Source organism: Larus michahellis, chromosome Z, assembly GCF_964199755.1.
Source record: "Larus michahellis chromosome Z, bLarMic1.1, whole genome shotgun sequence".
In the NCBI taxonomy this organism is placed as follows: domain Eukaryota; kingdom Metazoa; phylum Chordata; class Aves; order Charadriiformes; family Laridae; genus Larus; species Larus michahellis.
In genome coordinates this window covers 38,211,183-38,231,269 of record NC_133930.1, presented here as the reverse complement: position 1 = coordinate 38,231,269, position 20,087 = coordinate 38,211,183, and the positions used below count along the sequence as shown (strand labels likewise).

General features: G+C 40.8%; 1 protein-coding gene across 6 annotated transcripts in view; it reads left to right on the top strand.

The window, feature by feature from the left end:
• Positions 1-18,273, top strand: part of TRPM3 (transient receptor potential cation channel subfamily M member 3) — a 421,669-nt gene extending 403,396 nt beyond the window's left edge. For all 6 annotated transcript variants that reach the window (XM_074569357.1, XM_074569355.1, XM_074569361.1 and 3 more), the window contains 4 exons: positions 6,374-6,524; positions 7,083-7,282; positions 8,494-8,626; positions 16,624-18,273. In XM_074569357.1, coding sequence (XP_074425458.1) covers positions 6,374-6,524; positions 7,083-7,282; positions 8,494-8,626; positions 16,624-18,073 — 1,934 coding nt within the window. In that variant the 3' untranslated portion in view covers positions 18,074-18,273. The remainder of the gene's footprint in view (positions 1-6,373; positions 6,525-7,082; positions 7,283-8,493; positions 8,627-16,623) is intronic.
• The last annotated feature ends 1,814 nt before the right edge of the window (positions 18,274-20,087 follow it).

Sequence of the window (20,087 nt, the reverse complement as noted above, 5' to 3'; positions counted from 1 at the left end):
TGTCTAGATACATCCCATCACCTGGCAGCCTGTCCATCCAGTGGGTCTACTCTGATTTTTATCTCAACACACTGCACTGTTAAAACACTAGTGAAATGCCTCACTCGAAAATAATGCATGTTTTATACAGTTTTACCATAATTTCTGTATTCATTTCATTTTTTAAATACATACGTTAACTGGTGTGTGCGTTAGTGTCCTGTTGGCATGTGATCTCATCTTCAACTCAAAAGTGGGGACAGATTATATCCTCACTTCTGGGAGTATGAATAGACTATTCAGTGAGGTACAGAAATACTACATTCCTACAAATTCCTGACTACCAACCAAGGGTTGGAAGAAAAAAGTTGGGGGGGGAGCAGAGTAAATCTCTTAGAACTGTAGTCAAATTTTGAGGTAAATTCAATAAAGAGAGCAAAACCAGTCTCAAAGTGGTTCCTCTCAGACTGAGAGTTCATCACAGCCGCGTTAACTAGGAGAGGAAGGGGGATCTGGGTCGGAATTGGTGACGGTATATGCAACTGTCTCACTTTCACACTGCCTTTCCTAATCCAGCTGAGCCTTGTGCTGCCCGATGAGATCCATGGGGCAGCAGGCAGCCACTTAGCTGCTTTAGGAAGGAAATCCACAGATGCTGTAAAATCTCTCCTTCAGTTCACCTCACTTACTTTGTCACTATTGCTGGCAATTTTAGCTAAAAAAAATTCACAACACAGTTTTCACATGCAAAGAACTTTGTTTTCACCTTACCAAGCTATCTTCCCCTCCAGAATACTATCAATAGTCAAGTATATAAGACATACTGAAGAGGAAAGGATTATTCAGGGAGTGAGTTTGCTTGATAAAAAAGGCAGACAGATGACATAAATGGCAACTTGAGAAGTGGCGGTCACCTCTAGAAATCACATTTTCCTATATTCAGAAGGCAAAGCAACTGAGTGCTTTTAGCCAACATGGGTTTGGGTTTTTTGGCTTGGGCTGTTTTTCAGATTTGTCTGGTGTCTCACATGTCAGATTTGCATCTGGATTTTCTTTCCAGCTGACAGTATTTCAAATGCCGTCTGGAATCTGAAGATCAGTCTGAGTTGTGTTTGTTCCCTGTACCTATTCCCTTATTGGAAAAACCTATACAGTTTAAGAGAAAAAGATGGGGCCTCCTTCTCCTTCACTTGTATTGGAGGAATGCCGAGTAACCAGAATGCAGTTGTTTCAGAAGATGAGAGACGATTATACACAGGTTTTAACTCTCCAATGAACCTGAGAGGAAGGTATAATTAGAATCATAGAATCATAGAATGGTTTGGGTTGGAAGGGACCTTAAAGATCATCTGGTTCCAACCCCTGCCATGGGCAGGGGCACCAACCACTAGACCAGGCTGCTCAAAGGCCCAGTTACTAGAAAATACTTTTGGTTTAATTCTTCAAATTTCTTAGTCTGTTAGATTTATTTTTTTTTAAGTTCTTGAAGTTTTCTTAGTATGAATGAAAATTTTATGCTAAATTATACTAAATTCTATACAATCTTAGAGGTTTCATGCATTTCATGTCTCCATATGAGCTTCCCGTAAGGGCTGGCATTTGCGTGGATCATTCTGGAATTAGAACAAACAGAGTAGTTTTGCACAAAACAGAAGAAATCATACCTGTGCGTATGCGCATATTTTTGCACTTTTTTTTTTTTTTGCATCTGTATTGCAGCTCTGAAGCACAGGCAGTATTTTTAGCATTGTTAGACAAAGACAGAGGATGGATAAAATTTGTGCACAGCCTACACACCATTTTTGATAGTCTCTCTGGGCTAAGTTGCAGTATTCCCCTTCCCAGCACTCCTCTGAGGTTATATTTTGGGTTCCATTTGGTTGGATGTTTTTAACGTGGGGGGGTAGCAGGAGGGAGAAAGCACCAGAGAAAAAAAGAAAAATACAGGAATTTACTATAAATTATGAGTAATATACCAGCAGATTGGAGAGACACTTCAAAGTAATTTTTAATGTGGCTGAGGGCAAGAGGCAACATGTAAGGTCACGACACTGTAGTTAAAGCAACATTTTTGAAGTAATGAGACACTGTTCAATTCCCTGGATGATTCTGCTGATGAACAGAACAATGGTGTGAGATTCAGAGCTCACAAAGTTCAGTATTTTCTCTGTCAGTGAAGAAGTGGACAGCCCCAGGCAGCACACTTAGCCTTTTTTCAATATTTACCAGCCTGACAAGCTGGTAGGAGTGCTCAGACATTCGATTAAAAAATTACAAAATGCTTTCACATCCTTTTGAGTTCAGTGCAGATCAAAATTGGAAGGTGCCTATATACTCATAAACAGGCTGATGACATTGCATTTAAAATGTCCAGACTTGAATTAAAAAAAAAAAAAAAAGATGGGTTGGTACGTTAGTTAATACATACTTATGGTTTCCTTATTCTTTAGAATTGTGATCATACGAACTCATTCCGTAATTTCTTGTGCTTTCAAACAAATCAACCGGTGTTGTAAAAGCAGTATCCATTTTCACATGTGAGGTTTTCTGAAAAGGCAAAAGGCTATTTGGTAACAAAGCGGTTCAATGATGTGCTTTCCTCTCTCCATTATTTCCCACAACTGCTTTGGAAGGGTGCAGCTGGGGGAAGAGCCATGACGCCGAAATTTGCAAGCGTTATTTCCCAAGCCCTCCACCCAATGCACAGCAAAAATGAGCCGTGCCCACGTCATAACAGTAATTACAGCAGGGAAGCAACTTCTTCCTGAGCTCCTGACGCCGCTTTAGGCCTGAAACACACAGAGAGGCGTGGGTTACTGCTGTTTGCTTTGCAACTATTTGCTGGCCAGGAAAGAGGAAGAGTTCGGTACGTAGCAGGAAAGGCCCGTACAGGAAACTGTAAATGGGAGCCAAGCAGGAAAAATAAGCATAGGAGTAGATTGTGAAAAAGGAAACAAGAGATGCGAAAAATATGTACATCCACAGATGTCAGGGTGCAATATTGGAAAGCTGAGCCACATTAATGCGTGTGATTGAAATTAAAACACCAGCCGTTTATTATTTTCTAAAGCCTGAGTTCAGGCCTTACTGTCTGACCTTCATCCAGCAGCCTGTAGGTATCAGACTGATTGGGTTTTTCAGTTACCTGAAAAAGGCATTTAGTTATACTCACAGAATTTGCTTCAGCCAAACATTACACTAGAATTAAGTACTACTCTAGGGATTTTTTGTTAAAACAAGGCTGTAGTGTAAAAAGATGACTATGTTTTCATACATGTTAAAACTGTGCTTTGTAAACATTTGTTATGACAATATGTTACTGCACATGCTACGAAAAGTGCTGCATTTCTCCAAACATAATTAAAATGGCCAAACCCTGTTACACGTGAAAGGCAGGTGCGGGTCCCACAGGGACAAGGCACAGCACTCAGTGAGTGAACACCTTGGATTTATGGAAAGTGCAGCGTTACCATGGTGGGAGTCCCGGGGCACCCATGTTAGTCAAATGGGGACCCGACGCAGTGGAGCCCTCTTTGGGAGTGAAGCTCGGGGGAAAGCACTTGCACTGTTTAATATATCACGCGTATGCACTGCCCTGCTTTACTCTTTAGCGAAATCACTGATGTAATGCAGCTGCTGTTGGCCGAATTCTGAGATCCGCAGCTGGCCACCATGTTGGTGCCCATGCAGGGTCACCTGGCCCAGGTTACTGTATCAAGGAGATAAGACATCCTTGGGACTCTACATACTCGGATGGGGAAGGCAAACTGTCCCAGGTTACGGTAACAAAGTCTTCTTGAACCCTACAAGCAGAGTTTTAACTTCTTAAATGTAAACAATTACCTTCATTATCTAAAAACAATATCATTGCTACTTTTAGCCTCCTGCCAGAGTCCTCTGTTCTTTTTCATAGAGAGAGAAAATTCTGTTTCTGGTTTCCTGGGAGTAATTATTTTAAATAAACAGTTTATTTAATAGTGGGGAAAAAAATTCTTTAAAATTGTTACTGTTTAAAGATGGAAGAAGACGTTCAGTGATGTGTAGTGGAATGCAAGTGTCTGCATTTTGGACACACATCATACATTTTTGCATGCAGCTGAAGATGTGAACTTTAAGCAGTGGCTTAGTTCTCCATAAAGTAAGGCATGAGATTAGTATTCCCACAACAGAACAAGCAAAAAAGGAAAACTTTTGAAAATCTTCAGGACATGTCAAACATCTGTGCATGTATAGAATAGACTATGGGAACTTGTCTTTGTAGGAAGTCTAATTTGGCCATCACTGTGTGGCATAAACCCAGAGGGATGCATTAATGATATTCTAAATACTCTGTTGTAGGCAAATAAAATTGGAAAAATCATTTTTGTCTTGGTAGTTGTCAAAGCTGGGAGGTTTTTGAGATTAAATTCTCTTTTTTTTGATAAAAAAAATGGGATAATAGAATTATAATCAGATTTGAGGTGAGTTTTTGATCTCATTGATCTAAGGTTTAAAATATGCTTTTTACCAAGTTCTCCTATTGCTACAAAAGACATTATTTCTTCTGTTCTTCAGCACACAAAAGGGCAACAGGTTTCATCAACTGATAGAGTGAGTGTTGCACCACTGGTGAAGTCATGACAGGTTTTGGTACTGTGTTGTGTTGGACTTTGTAGTTCTGAATCAGCATCAAGTTAGCATTTCCACACAAACACAAATGTAAGTCTCACACTGAGTGCTCATACCAAGAGGTATTGAGTGTCCCAATTTCTGCTGGGTGAAGGCTGAGTTCACATTACCCCACACCCACAGCAGCTCACAGATGGCATTCTGAACATCTGAATGAAAACACTGCTTGGACCAGTGTGGGAAGCATGAAATTGGCACTAACCTAAAACAATCTGCAAGGTGATGCTTTCTGAGAAATAAAGAATTGCATACTCTCAGCCTGTTCCAGTAATAAAATGTATTTTTGTAAGTAGGAAGGACTGCTGGCACCATGGGTCCAGGCACAACGGAGCTACTTGTAAAAGTAGTATTGCTTGTATTTGGCTTTGACGTATCTTTTTCCGTGAGTAGAATATTTTGGGAGAGTTCTTGTTTGAAGCTAATGTATCATGTATCCCATATGGCTATAATATTTCTATATGTAATAACCGAAAAGCTATATGTAGTGCCCAAAACCAAGTACCCAAATCTCACATAATATATGATTGCCAATATGGACACCCACAGTTGAACCCCATGTTCTGTGAACCAAGTTCAGAAGGACCTTTTTGAGAAGAAGTAATAGTTGGTATTGGAAATCATGGATTTGTTGACATAAGGTGGAATTTTACAAAACATACATCATTGGCAAACTTTGTTGTCTGTGAAGTCAGTGGGAAACTCTCGTTGATATCAGAGGGAATTGAGACAGTACTAAAATTTAACTTCTTTTTGAAGGGGACAAGGAGAAGCTAGCTGTAGTGGTGCACTCACAAGGAGAAGCTAGCTGTAGTGGTGCGCTCACTAAGATAGTTTGTATATGAAAGCTGCTTCTTCAGTTTTTTTCTTGAAGAGTTGATTACAGAGGTACTTAGGACCACTAGGACTGAGGCTAGAAAGGCATAAACTGAACCCACGCTTGCAAATGCAGATCAGCCACCACAGCACATGAAGGCAGGTAAAAAAATAAGCAATGAAAAACATTTCACAATGTTTTCTCTCCCCTTGCTTCACTTCTACAACACTAATACTGAGAAGGTTTTGGTTCCAAAGCTTTCGGGGAAGAAACAGGTGGCAACTCTGCTGCCTACATGTCCCTTTCCCTGGTACAGCAAAGACTTGATAATCTCCCCCACTGTTTCTAGGCATGCAGTCAAAAGTCCTTAATAGCAGAGGGTCATTATGAGTATGTCCCAGAGGGGCTCAGGGCAGTGCAGTGCACAGCAACAAATGTCTACTTTTTAATTTACTTCCATGTACTTCTTTTTCCTTATGCTATTTATCACATCCACCTCCATCAATCAAAAAAGACCAAGCTTTCACCATTAAAAAAAAAAAATACACAAGCTTTTTTCCAGGATTAAACATTTTGATCATTTTACTTGCACAGCCACTAATTGCTACCAGAGTACCAGGATATTTTAGCTGTATGCAACCAAGCATCTTACTCACACCAGGCATGTTTCCTGCAATTTCTGAGGCAAATATCCTGATATTCATGACAAATAACATACAATAACAAGAACTGTAGCTTGTAAATTCCGTGATAGCAAGTGCATACTTCTTGGGGGGAGCATCAACACCACTGTTATTTGGAAGATACTGCTTTGGCAGGCAGGCCTTTATAAATATTTAAATATTTCTGTAAAAAGCACTGAAAAAATAAGATTCATTCCCATTTTGCATGTTTTTGCGTTTTTGCTCCCAGCTCCTTGTGGTCAAAATGAAACCAGAGAAGATGGCAAAATAATCCAGCTACCTCCTTGCAAGACAGGAGCGTGGATCGTTCCCGCCATCATGGCCTGTTACCTCTTGGTTGCAAACATCCTTTTGGTGAACCTCCTCATTGCTGTTTTCAAGTGAGTGACACATTTCAAAGTATTGACTTGTGGGGGGTGGACATTATTCACAACCTAGGAAGGCTGCTAAACTGAAGACTTTGTCCGAGACCCACTTTCAGAGGATGTGAGGATGAGAGGGAAAGAGGCAGTAGCTTGTCTCCAGGGAGTGAGGAAAATGCCAAGTTCTTCGTATGGCTTCATTTCCAAGGACAGACACCCAATGAGAATCAGGGCAGAGAAGCCAAAAAAATTTTAAGTTCGGTCATGGCATCATTCACTCCCAATATGGAAAACAAGAATAAAAATACTTTCTCTGTCATTGTGTTGTTGTAAGACTCAGTTGTTGTACAGAGCAGACATACACAGTAGTATGATACTTTGCAATGGCTGATTGCCACTGTGCCTTTCTGAAGCACGAACTTATTCATTTATTTTGATCTTCTTCCTCTTTTTGCAACAAGGGAATATTTGCCACTATTAGTGAAATGTGTCTAGTTAGGGTGCTGTTACATCATCTTCAGCAAAGTACCCAAATCTATTTCGATCTGATGTTATTTTCCTCTTCTTGCCTTCTAGCAATACATTTTTTGAAGTCAAATCCATATCCAACCAAGTATGGAAGTTTCAAAGATACCAGCTAATCATGACATTTCACGAAAGACCTGTTCTCCCACCGCCTCTGATAATTTTCAGCCATATGACTATGATATTCCAACACCTCTGCTGCAGATGGCGGAAGCATGAAAGCGACCCGGATGAGAGAGACTATGGATTAAGTAAGCCTTAGACAATTTACAGAGTGGGATTTTCCAGTGCACTTGGTAATATCCAGTGTTTGACACGAATGAAGGCCAAGTCCAGCACCTTGATAACCTTTCCAGCAGAGAACTAATTTTAACTGCAAAAATCTTACTCAAATTAGTTCATTTTTTCTGCATTGCCCAACCCTTAGCTCTCCTCAGAGCATTGATGAGGCTATGTTTTTCTGTGATTTTTTGGGGTTGTTCTTCCCTTCGTTCCTTCAAAGTGAAGGGGTTTGTTTTGCCGTTGCTAGAGATCTGTTATTGCTGGGATTCTTCTTACAGTCCATCGCACTTCGAGATCTCAGTTTTATTGCTGAAAATGCAGAGAGACCATTCCTACTTTTCCAGTAAACAGCACGTAATTCCACCCAACACGCTTTTTGCCTAGATAAGCTGAGAGATGGTGAGAAGTAATTATTTTGTAGACACATGTTCTCTCCTTGACACTGACTCAGACTGGAGGAGCAGTTTCTCCAGACGCTTTAATATGAACTCCCATACGCATGATGGAAAACCTGTCAGATGATTATTTTGATAACACTTTCTCTACTCTTCTCTATCTAGTTCTTCAAAGTGGAAGATCTCCACTTCCCGCTATGCATATGCCAGCGGCAGGCAGCTAAGGCACGTGCATCTCTTCCCAACATTAGCCCATGCCACAGCCCACTGCTCTGGGAGGAGGGAGCTGGAGCCATGGGATGGCACTGGAGATGCCAGCGCAACCAGGCTGCTCTCCTCCCACTCCCATCACACCGTCTGCCACAGCCCTTGCTGCTGCCTGCAGATGTCAGCTCTTGCCATGTCAAATAGATCCTCTGTAACTCTCGGACTCCTTTCCTAGCAGTCTACTAATTTGATTACATTTGTATTAGGTTACAGGTGGGCTTTGGCTCCCACCATCTCTTCAGGACCTGACCAGCAGCTGTGTTTAGATCTCATGCAATCAAAACACATTCATGTTTGCTCAGCATTTGCCTGCTTAAGTGTTTCTGTCTCCAGAATCATATATAATTGAAGCCACTAATTTGGTAATTAGCTGCATCTATCTGCTTTCATACCAAAATGCCAGATACATTTGAAGCCTGCTTTTGAAAGTTTAGTCCATGAATTCCACAGTAAGAAGAATGTAATTAATTTCATGTGTTAATACTTGCCAAATCACATTTTTTGCATTGTTTCCACAGAACTTTTCATAACTGAGGATGAATTGAAAAAAGTCCATGATTTTGAAGAGCAGTGCATAGAAGAATATTTTAGAGAAAAGGATGACAGATTCAATTCCTCCAATGATGAAAGAATCCGCGTCACTTCAGAAAGGTGCACTTTGTTTGTTTGTTCTCTCATAAGTTGATCTGGAAATGTGTTTTTGTTGCCATTCTCACCCTTCCTTTCTTTTTCTTGAAAAGGGAAATATTTGAGGTATTTTTTAATAAGTCAACTAAAAGTAGAGTGGTAAAAAGTGGTTAATTTCTTTTCTCTTTTTTTTCTTTTTTACTCAAGTAAATGTTCCTGTAAGTTTTGAAAACATGAATCTTTCCACATTCACATTCAATGATGTATTAGAACACAACTGATGCAGTGAGAAAGACAAATTGTTCTTGCCTTTCAGTTCTTAAAGCAGAACTTTAGGGCATAAGTGGTCAGAATACAATGGGAGAGTAAATGAAAACTACAGCTACAGCACTGACCTGCTAGCCATTCAGGTAAAGAGTGGGACTTGTCTCAGGATGGCCTTGCTAGGTAAGCTAGACATTTCACCCACAGCAAGCAAATGCACAGAGGACAAAGGTAACACGTTAATTTAGTGAAAGTTGTCAGGCTTCAAATTTATTGGTCCTAAAAATTCATAAATCTGTTCATCTGCTGTGGTGCCTATATGTTTTCATCACACAGCAGCTGAGCAACAGAGTTAAATTTTGAGGACAGAGTTTGTTGTTTGATTCATAGCACTGTTACCAATAAATATTTTAGGGCAATATCCTGTCAGATATTCATAAAACTTATGAATCACTTAATACTCCATTCCCCGAATACTCCACTTTAACTTGAATAACAGAGGTCAGGTGAGTTGTCATCGTAATCGATTACACAGACGTAACACTCTTTTTTCTTACACATAATCTTCTAGCACTGCCCCTGATGCAGCTATGCCTAAAATATGGTTTCTGTAGGCAAGGAAACACACTTTTAATTTGCTTTTGAAATAAATCTATCCCAGAGCAGGATTAGCAGATAAAATATCCTTTAATCACCTGCATTACTGAAAGCAGCACTCCTAAAGAACATATTTTAGAAAAGGGTATTAGAGGGGAAGTACGGTAAGGCATGGAATGGCTTCCTCATAAAGAATGGCCAAGTAATCCAGCTCTACTTGGTCTGGAAGAGACAAATGAGGAACAAAATGAAAGAGGTCTATATAATGATGAGGGCAAGGAGAGGGTGAGTAGAAATCAATTGTTTGTTGTGTCTCCCAGAACAAGATACAGGGAAGCAACAGACTAATCTAGCAGGAGCCCATGTTCAAAATAAACAAAAATAGGTGATTTTTTAATGCAGTAAGTAGTGGAACAGAGCAAATTCTTGAAAGCTGATGAGGTCTAACAGAAGCTGATGATGTCAGGTAAAAGTCCACATGGGTTCAAATGGAGACTAGCTAGCTTATGGAAGGGAAATCCAGTAAGGACTGCTAAATACATAGAGATCATATTGAGCCCATGAAGTTCCTAAGCAGAAAACGTTTAGAGACTGGAGAATATAGTGGGGGGAAGACTACACATGCTTCAAAGTAACATAGTGGGCTAAATTGATCTGTGGTCAAACTAAGTACCTTTTTCCTTGTGTTCTGATGGTCCAGTGGTCAGAGAAATAACTTGAAAATCATAGATGCAGGTTCAAATCTCTGTTCGGGCACAGTTTTCCTTTTGGCGGCCAAGGAAAGAAGAGGTATGTTTGAAGCCTCTGCAAATGAGAATTAATCCAGCTGGGACCTCTCCTACATTAGGAAAGTGCTCTTAAGGCCTTGAAAATTAATACATAACAGTCTGCCTTTGCACTCTGTGCTGGCCCTGTTTTATAGGAAAGAGCCCTTATTCTATTTTAAATGAACTGCTTAAAGCACCTCGTTCCAGAAGAGAGTTCATGATTATGAGTCCTAAATGAAGACAAGCACCTGAGCCCCAGAGAAACAGTTCTTTAAAAATCCATCTACCTGAGCCAACAGTGCAATGTGGAAAGCAGCACGCCCCAGCTCTGCGAGGGAGACCCAGGTAGCAGCCCCATGGGGGACAGAGGCCACTCCTGGACTCCTGCACACTACTAGGACTTGCAGCAATGAAATCCCAGGTGAACACAGTTCTCATCTCATAATAGCTCTCTTCTCTGCTTGCTAAGCCAGCTGCAGTGCTCTACCACACAAGACAAGTGCAAATACTACAAAGATCTCAGGAATACTTTAAAGATGTTTGAGGAATCAGGGCTATCTAAGTATCTTAAATAACATGCACTTTGAAAACTGGATGCCCAGGTCTGCCATCTTGCCTGCAATTATAGCCAGAGGAGTATCCCTTGAAGTGTTCTTAAATCTAAAACACCAAACTTCTTTTTTCTAGCCTGTGGAACATTCAAATATTTAAATTCCAGGTTTCCACATTACAGTTTCTATTTAGAGATGCCTTTATACAATTAACGAGATGTAAAGCAAAGAAAACAGAGAAGGTGCAAGACTACACTGTTTCTCTTCCAACGTCCAGTCATTAGCCTGTAGTCATAGACCAAGCACAATACCTACATTATAGCCATGAGATACCAGTTTAACCACCTGTCCAATTAACTCAGCTTTACATGCTAGTAAAATTGAGCCAGAAAGCCCTGCAATTATGAGTGAAGATCCCCTTGAAGACCTTTCATTTGCAAGAAGCTGAGGATGCTGTTAGGCTCAAAGAGAAGCAAGGGCTGGGACAAGCCCTGTGTGAAGTACCTGCACCTGGACCTGGACCGCTCACTGCCTTCCCTCTCCTCCGTGCATCTGTGATATGCTCACCTCTTGCCTGAGCAGCTCCTACTTGCAGCTGGATTTACCAGAGTGCCCCAGGTGCTGCTTGGAGGAAGAACAGCTGCACGCCGTGGGTGCAAAGCCCAGTACACCTGGAAGAGGAAGTGGGGGGCTAGCACTAGAAGGGAAACGGGAGATGGGAACAGAGCCTTGCTTTGAGGCAAGGTTTGGAGCTCAGGAAAACAAAAGAACAAGAGGTCCTGTTTCTTGCTCCTTGATTTGGGTGTAAATGGACGATTTCAGCTAAGCAGTTGGTGGCTATGCTGGGTCAGGACCACAGCGACTTGTCTATCTCACCTACAACAGGCTGCAGTTTATACTCTTACCTTGCAATACTCCACCCTGGCATCCTGCAGGGCCTGTCTTGGTTCAGCAATCACCTTACTTCTCTTGTAACAAAGAACACCACAGAGGTGTCCAGATTTAGTGTCACCGCACAGAATCTCTCCTTTACCTGTTCCTTTCACTTTCAGAAATTCAAAGCATGAAACGACACTTGATGTTTGTCCTTCCCTGACTCCAAGTACTAAGTAACTTGGAGAAGTATCTCGCTAGCTAGGATCTCACACAGGGACATGGAGGTATCAGCAGGTTAGTGACACACGTCAGAGGAAGTGATTCACTAAGCGGAAAAATACAAAGCAGTACAAAGCTGTAAGGTTCTCCTTTAACTGCATTTATCAAGTTAGGCAAATCTTGATGAATATCCTGGAGACCAGTGAGGAAAGCAAAGCTGGACAAACTCACTTCATTGCAGCAGAATAATCACAACTTTTCCTGGAGAGTCTTCCTTTCTAATCACGGTGAAACTTTCAGAGGCACATTTTGACCAGCACAGAGACATGCATAATATAATCAAAAAAGACTGCATTATTTTTCTTGATCTGGCATGAAGCCACTAAAACAATCTCTTCAGTAGGCATTTTTTTCCATATGGACAGGTCTCGACTCTTTCAAACCCAATGCAAAACCTCTTGTTGATTCCAAAGGGAGCTGGGTCACATCCTAACAGTATTTAAAAAGCAGATAAGCTGGTTGGAGTAGATATTATTATGTCATCTTTGGTACTACATGGTGTCCATTACTACAGCACTGTAGTCTGCAGTGCAATGTAAGAGCATCCGTGTGAATGAAGACATAGTTATTATCTTGATTTCAGAGATGGCAGGCTGAAGCGCACAGAAATAGGTTTGGGTTGGTAAAAGGGCGGGTACTGAGCCCACGAGGTCCAGCCACACATGCAGAGAGACAGCAGGAAAGGTCGGTGAATCCAGCAGCATCTCTCTGTGGTCACAAAGAGTTAAGCGGTCTTAGGCTCCAGATGGGAATGCAGCCAGGACAACCCAATGTCCTTAGCCTGCAGAAACCACTGCACCTGGGAAAATTGGCTGGCCACTTGCATCAGCAATGCTTTACCAAAAGATGTCAGGCAAAGTACCAATAGCCTGTTACAGGCTTGGGAACTGATGACTATGTTTTATTTAAATAAAGCCATTCCACAGTCACCTGTAACAAACAGGGCGGATACCCCTGTAAGTGATTTTCAGTATCTACAGTCTTTGTGGCACTTGAAAACTATTTTGAGTATAAATGATGCCTTAAAAGTGGACGCGGTTCCACAAAGGGACTTGTGAACCTAATTCTAGCATTCAATTAAGATGTCTGCTTCTGAAAAGAGTGCCTTACTCCCCTTAAATCATTACTTCAATTAAATTATTGATTAACTGATGTGCAAAAGTTAAAAATAAATATAAGCAAAATGAATGCCAGCAAAAGCCATCATCTCCCAAACCATAATTAAAAAGGCTCGTCACAGGTAATATAAAATCTTTGCCAGGTTCTCAGTTCTGACGTTTTATTATTTTCCTGGTTACTGAATATTGTCCACAAATAGTCCACATTTGTTTCACTATTAGAAATTTTTGAGCTTCAGCAGAACACGCTTCATGCACACTTTACATGTAGCCTCCTCTTCTACTGTTCTCATTCCCATCTGTTAGGACGGCTTGGCACCTTCTCATACATTGCATAAATCTTGCTGTAAGGAAAATCACAGGTGCAATGGAGGCATCATACATGGATATTGTGGATTTGCCAGAAGGTTTATGCTATCTCTAATACATATGGTGAAAAAAATCCAAACCTGGGCATTCTCATTTTGAAGTGGTGTTTTAATTCAAAACTGTTCCTGAAGGAAATACAGCTCTAGCTGCCTATTCACTGAGTGGAAGATCATCCAACAATATGGGAAAATTGAAAATTTCACTTATTAAAACATTTTAAGGACCAGATTATGACTGTATTTCTCCAGAACATACCCTCTTATGTCCACAGTGTTTGGCTGATGTAATTTTATCCTGTTTCTAGTAGGATTACTCCCAGAGCATGATGCTGTTCTGTGTGATGAATGATTGCAGAACTGAACACCAAATTAGTATAAGAGAATATCACTAATTAAAAGAATAAGTATTTGTTAAAAAATCTGGGAGTGGCCATATGCAATATGTATAATAAAAGGTGACTAAATTCAGCTAGTAGCTTTGAGTTTGGAGGAGATCATCATCGCTCAAGCTTTCCAGCGTAAATACATGCATGTACTTCTCAGTTATCTATGCACATCTCTGGTTACCCCTGGTTTCTGAACCCAGACTGCACTATCCTTATCTTGCTGAGTTTCTATATAAATTTCCCACTATCAGTGCAATTACATCTCTGATTACTTCCATAGCAACCAACAGACCACGTAACTCCAAAGTCTCTCTTCATCTTGGCCAGCAATACACTTACACTCTGTGCCTCTGGCAGTAGCTAACAGATCATGTTCAGGGAAGGCAGGACAAGTATATGAATGTGTTCCAGCAAGGTATAACTCTAGGTTCTTCTTGGGATTCATTAGTTGTGTTCAGTAGCATTGCATAGCCCTCACGTGAATGCAGGATGCAAAACTTACCTCACTATGGACAGTTCTATTCACATTCTAGATAAAAATATGTAGCCAAGTGCAATTAATAAAATGGCTACGTTTGTTTTAAAAATTATTTCACTTGTGTACATCTCTCAAAGGAAAAAAAAAAAAAAAAAAAACCAAAAAATACAAATTCGTTCCAGTTCTTGGGTAACTGTTGCTGGGGTGAATGTTTTTTATTGGTCGTAATCTGGGCATTCTCAAAGAAAACCCAGGATGTTTATCACATTGTTCCATATGTTTAACAGCGCTAAAATTGTTGTATCTGTTCATCATCTTTGAGCAGTTGTTACAGAACCTGAATGAGTGATGAGGCACTCAATTATTAGCTGATAAATATTTCAAAAGTATAATGCTTTCATAAAATAGCAGTTCCAATAACTAATAACATGAGGGAAAATTCAACTGCTTCCCATATAAACTGGCCTCTCACCTCACTACAGAATTATACCCTGTGCTTGCAATAACATTAATCTGTTTGGTTGGAGAAGTTGGTAGAACTAGAGGTAGACTGGTGCCTAAACGATAATGAGTAGAATGAGATTCTTTGAAACTACTGGTTCATTTTTAGTGGTGATTACTTCATCATTCATCTATTGAAGTCTTATGACAGCAATACAGTTGCTGCTTCATTTGATTTGCTGTTCTTGTGCTTTCAAAACTCACGATCTTCAACAGAAAAAGCACATGTTTCACAGGAATGTGAGACTTCGTGTAGGGAGTGGTGTCACACTCCTCCCTTCTCTCTTGTGCGGGCGGGTTGCTGTTGCTCATCACCACAAAGTAGTCAGACCTCAGTTTTTCACCAGCTAAAGTTTGTGCATTAATTAACAAGGCATTAATGCTTCCCAATTCGTTGCTAAAATCTGGTTTCCCCCAGGGCAAGTAAGAGTGTTTATGGTGTTGCCAGTTCCAGGTCACTCATGCTGTTGGAAATTCAACTATCAGCAGTAGAAGATGATATTTATCTCATCAGAAATCCTGGGTACAATTGACAGGGTGCCTATTAACATTTCAGTATGAATTGCACTAACAGGCAGAGAGTAAGAGACTTGTGAAAAGTGTGGAAATCCTGCCATTTGGCATTTGTCACTTCTCTGTTCATTTTTCAGTGTCTATAGGAATGGGGAAAACCAGAATTGTAGCATTAAAAATCAGACAAAGATAACTATATAAATGTGTTGCTTTTAATACTTCTTTGGCAGATAATGAAGGCCCCTGGTCTACCCTAGGGACTACAACTAGAGAAAATAATTATGAGAAGAAATTTCATAGGTGCTAAAGGCAATTTCATTGTGTAAAATTAGAGGACTCCATATGAATCCTTCAGTAGAGGTGTTTTAGAAGCCAGAAAATTGAAATGGTTGAAAGCCACAGGCATAAATTAGTACACCTTAAAGTTGAAAACATTTCAAAATGAGACAGATCAACAGTGTAGAACTGATACACTGAAGTTTAAACTAAGATCACACATTCAATTATTACCTATTAATACTTTAATCTAACTTTTTATTTATATATTATGACAGGTAGCTAATAAATAACTTTAAAATCCATCATTTCTATCCCTAAACTATTAATACAGACTACCCACAGCACAATCAGAGTAATGGAGCAATCTTCATGTGTGTACCCTATTGTAGGCTGTATTTGGTTTGATCAGTGTTCTCCAACCTGCAGTTTTCATGCATACTTTACTTGATATTACCTACATTCAATACAATAGCTGATACATTTTCTTCTACATATCTGAGCTAAAAATAAAACAGAGAACAAAGAAACTATCTCCTTAGGTCCACATAGCACCAGCTGATGTAAATCTGGGGCAAGCACCAGAAAAAAAATGGGATGTTAACCACCTTCTATGGCACGTTGCCCACTTTCATTACTTCATTTAGTTCTGCAGTTAACTGCTGTAGTCCTGCCTGTGGCACAACTGGGGACAACGTCATGTGGCGTCTGCTTTAAGTGTTATTCATTAGTAACAACCTAATTAGATGTCAAGGCAGCAAAGAGGCAGCAAATCATAGTAACATTTCTGTACTAACCCCTGTCCCTGGGATAGGGCACACCCAAAACACCCTCTACATCACAGCAGACACCCCTGGTTTAACCCACTGGAACAGTTTCCTGAGTGAGTGGTATTTGTTTGCCGAACCTCTTTTAGCAGTGTTTTGAAGCAGATGAGGTGGTATAGATTGGCTTAAGACCTATTTTGTCCCATTATTTTTGGTGACATATTAGCTGAACATCACTGCTTTGTAGAAATTAATCTGTTTAATTCTTCCCTTTTTTAAGGGTAGAGAACATGGCCATGCGACTGGAAGAAGTAAACGAGCGAGAGCACTGCATGAAGGCCTCTCTGCAGACCGTTGACATCAGGCTTGCTCAGCTGGAAGATATGATGGGACGAATGGTTACTGCCTTAGAAAAACTGACGGGCATAGAGAGAGGTGAGACAACCAAGATACGATCCAGGACCTCATCCGACTGTACTGATGCAGCATACATTGTGAGGCAGAGTAGCTTCAATAGTCAGGAAGGAAATACTTATAAGCTTCAAGAGAGCATAGATCCCACAGGAGAGGAGTCCATGTCCCCAACATCTCCTACCATCACGCCCCGCATGCGAAGCCACTCTTTCTATGCAACAAATATGAAGGACAAGTGTGGTTTGGAAAAGTTTGAAAGCATTTTTAAGGAAAGATCGCCAAGCCTGCATCGGGCTATCAGTTCCCACTCAATAGCAAAAGAAGGGAAGGTTCCCTTAGCCCCTACCAGCACTTTGTCAATTGCCCCAGACTCCAGACGGCCTTCATCTTGTATAGACATCTACGTTTCTGCCATGGATGAGATGCATTCTGACACAGAGCCTCTTGACAGCTCCATAAATATTCTCAGTACCGGAGATGCAGCTCTGCAGGCTCACATAGCCTCTTCCATTTTAGCTAACAGTGCGTACATTAGCAGTATACCTGGCGAAAAAATTTCTGGCAGGAGTCTTGATTACGAGGAAACCTCTGGAATAGAAACAAGAGCATTTTCTTCAGACTATTCGCAAATCACAGATTGCCAAATCCCGTGGGATTCAGACCCTCCCTTGTATCACACTTTAGAACGATCTAAAAGCAGTCGTTATCTGGCTACAGCTCCATTTATTCTGGAGGAAACGCCAATTGTGAAATCTCACAGTTTCATGTTCTCTCCATCTCGAAGCTACTTCAGCAGCCTTGGCGTCCCAGTCAAAACAGCAGAGTACACAAGCATTACGGACTGCATAGACACGAGGTGTGTGAGTGCTCCCCAGGCCATCGCGGAGAGGGCCAGTTTCCCTGGAAGTCTTGGAGGCAAAGTGGAAGACTTGGGATGCTGCCACCCAGAGAGAGAAGCTGAACTAAGCCACCCCAGCTCTGATCATGAGGATATCGAGGCCAAAGACAAGAAGGGGATCCCCTTATCTCCTCAAGATGGCAATGCTACAAGAACTCTGGCCAACAGCATCCCACTTCCAAAAATAGAGCGGGCCAACAGCTACTCTGCAGAGGAGTCCAACATGTTGTATGCACAGCACACGCGGAAGAGCTACTCTATCAGCGACAAACTCGACAGACAGCGAAACGCAACAGGCCTGAGAAACCCCTTCCAGAGGAGTAAGTCCTCGAGACCAGAGAGCAGAGGGGACAACCTGTCCATGAGGAGACTGTCAAGAACGGGAGCCTTCCGCAGCTTTGAAAGCAAGCACAGCTAGGCCTAGACAAATCTCATCGGCAGTCTAAGGGTCATCTGCTCTCCAGTCCATTTTTCTTAGCAGAATTAAAAAAAAAAACCCTCACGTCACCCTGCGTCAACTCCAGTTGGCATTAGCCACTGGTCAAGGGAGCAGTACATTGTCAGTCTCAGCATCGCCCACTGAGTTACTGCATCTTGACCCGGTTGACATTTGCACTTAAAGAAAAAGGGAGGGATGAAAGCTTTACAAAGACTTCAGTAAACAACAGGAATAACAAGCCCCCTTTATGAAGTCACAAGAAATAAATGAGTAGGTTCAGAAATCTGCCTTTTATTAGAAGGCATCATAAGATCTTTGATCATTATTCAAGTTTTTAGGATGCAGAAATTAACTGGCAAAAAGAGATGTACAAATTAGATGTTCTAAACTTCAGTCACGACTTCTTTTTCATCTGTTTCACCATTGTGATGACTGATGAAAAGCATTTGTTGTTTCTGTAGGAACTGGCAGCAAACAAACCTAAAGTCTCCCAAATCCCTTCCATCCCACACTTGTGGAAATGAAGAAAGATGAACAAGATAACAACCATAATGTTCACTTGTCTCTTTTTGTATCAACTTCTAGTGCCACAAAAAGTTTATATTTTCAAGAGCAGAAAGGGAAATGAAATGCCTTTTGTACTGCAACTTAAATGGAGGAAGATTTTGTGTTGAAGTATCAGGTGATTTCCTGTATAAAACAGGCATTCTAGATTCTAGCACAGCTGAGCAAGCTCAGGATGAATGTAATTAAGCGGAATAGTATATATTTATTTTTTTACCACATTTGTCATCAATATGTTGTCTCACTAAAACAAACGATGTGATGGAACAGTAAGAACAGGGTGATCAGAGCAGAGCACAGTAATATTGTCAGGTTCTCACTGCTCCGTTTAATTATGTATACAAATTGGGGAGATTTATATACCAGGCTACTACCAGGCTCTTCTTGCTGTTCCCTTTGAGCTGCCGATTTTTCACACCATTCCCTCGCCTAAAAATATACACCTTTTTTTTTTTTTTTTTTTCATGAGGACATGGCCGTATTTGAACATTTCAAAACATACAAGATTTATCAAGCAGTCTGAATCCAGATTAATGCAATTAGACTGAAGTTGCTTAAGGGAAAATGTTCTTGGCAGAGGACTGGAAAACACTAAAAAGTATATGTGCTTTCAAGGTAAGTTAAAGAACCAAAGTGAAACTGCAGGTGTCTTTAAAAAGCAAAAGCCATCAGTTGCAACTAGGCTTCCACCGTTCAGCAGCATATCACACAACGTGCATTTTAGTAGGGGAAAGTACATCAGAACGGCAGCGCAGTTGTGGGTTTTGGTTGAAGACAGTCCTAACTCCACCGACCCCACCCACACTCCAAGGGTCCACAATGTCAACCAGAGTTTCAAACTTCTCATGAGAAGATATCACAGTGGTCACAGGTGGAAGGGTATGCAGAAGATAGGAAAAGGGTGGAGAGGCATAAACTGCAACGGGATCAAAATTTCACATCCTTTATGAAGGCACAACTTTTAAGCTTGTAAAGAGTCGAAGCTAGTGCTATAAAAATTAAAACATCTCTACAATGACCAACATCTGTGTAGAACCAGCTCCTTTTTGTTATTAAGAACAAACACATGCGAGTGGGGCACATACTTCCCATTATTTAAATGGGAATTATCTTCCAAATCTCTAAGGCAGCTTTGAAAATGCAGGCTGACATTTTCTCACAGGGATCTCACCCTGGGAGACTCCGAGCACTGTACGAGAGCTAAGTCTGAAAGGCAACAAATCCAGATGTAAAAATAATCATCAGCCTCAAGAAAAGAGGCAAAGAAGGTGAAAACATTTAGGTACTGAGTCACTACGTTGGAAAGTTCAGGAAATAAAGAAATGCAGCATGAGGACTTTAAGCACAATGTGTTTCATACTTCCTGCACCAACGTGTTCCTTGCTTTCCTCTATTTGATCAGGCTTTCAATGAGCCAAACTCCACCAAG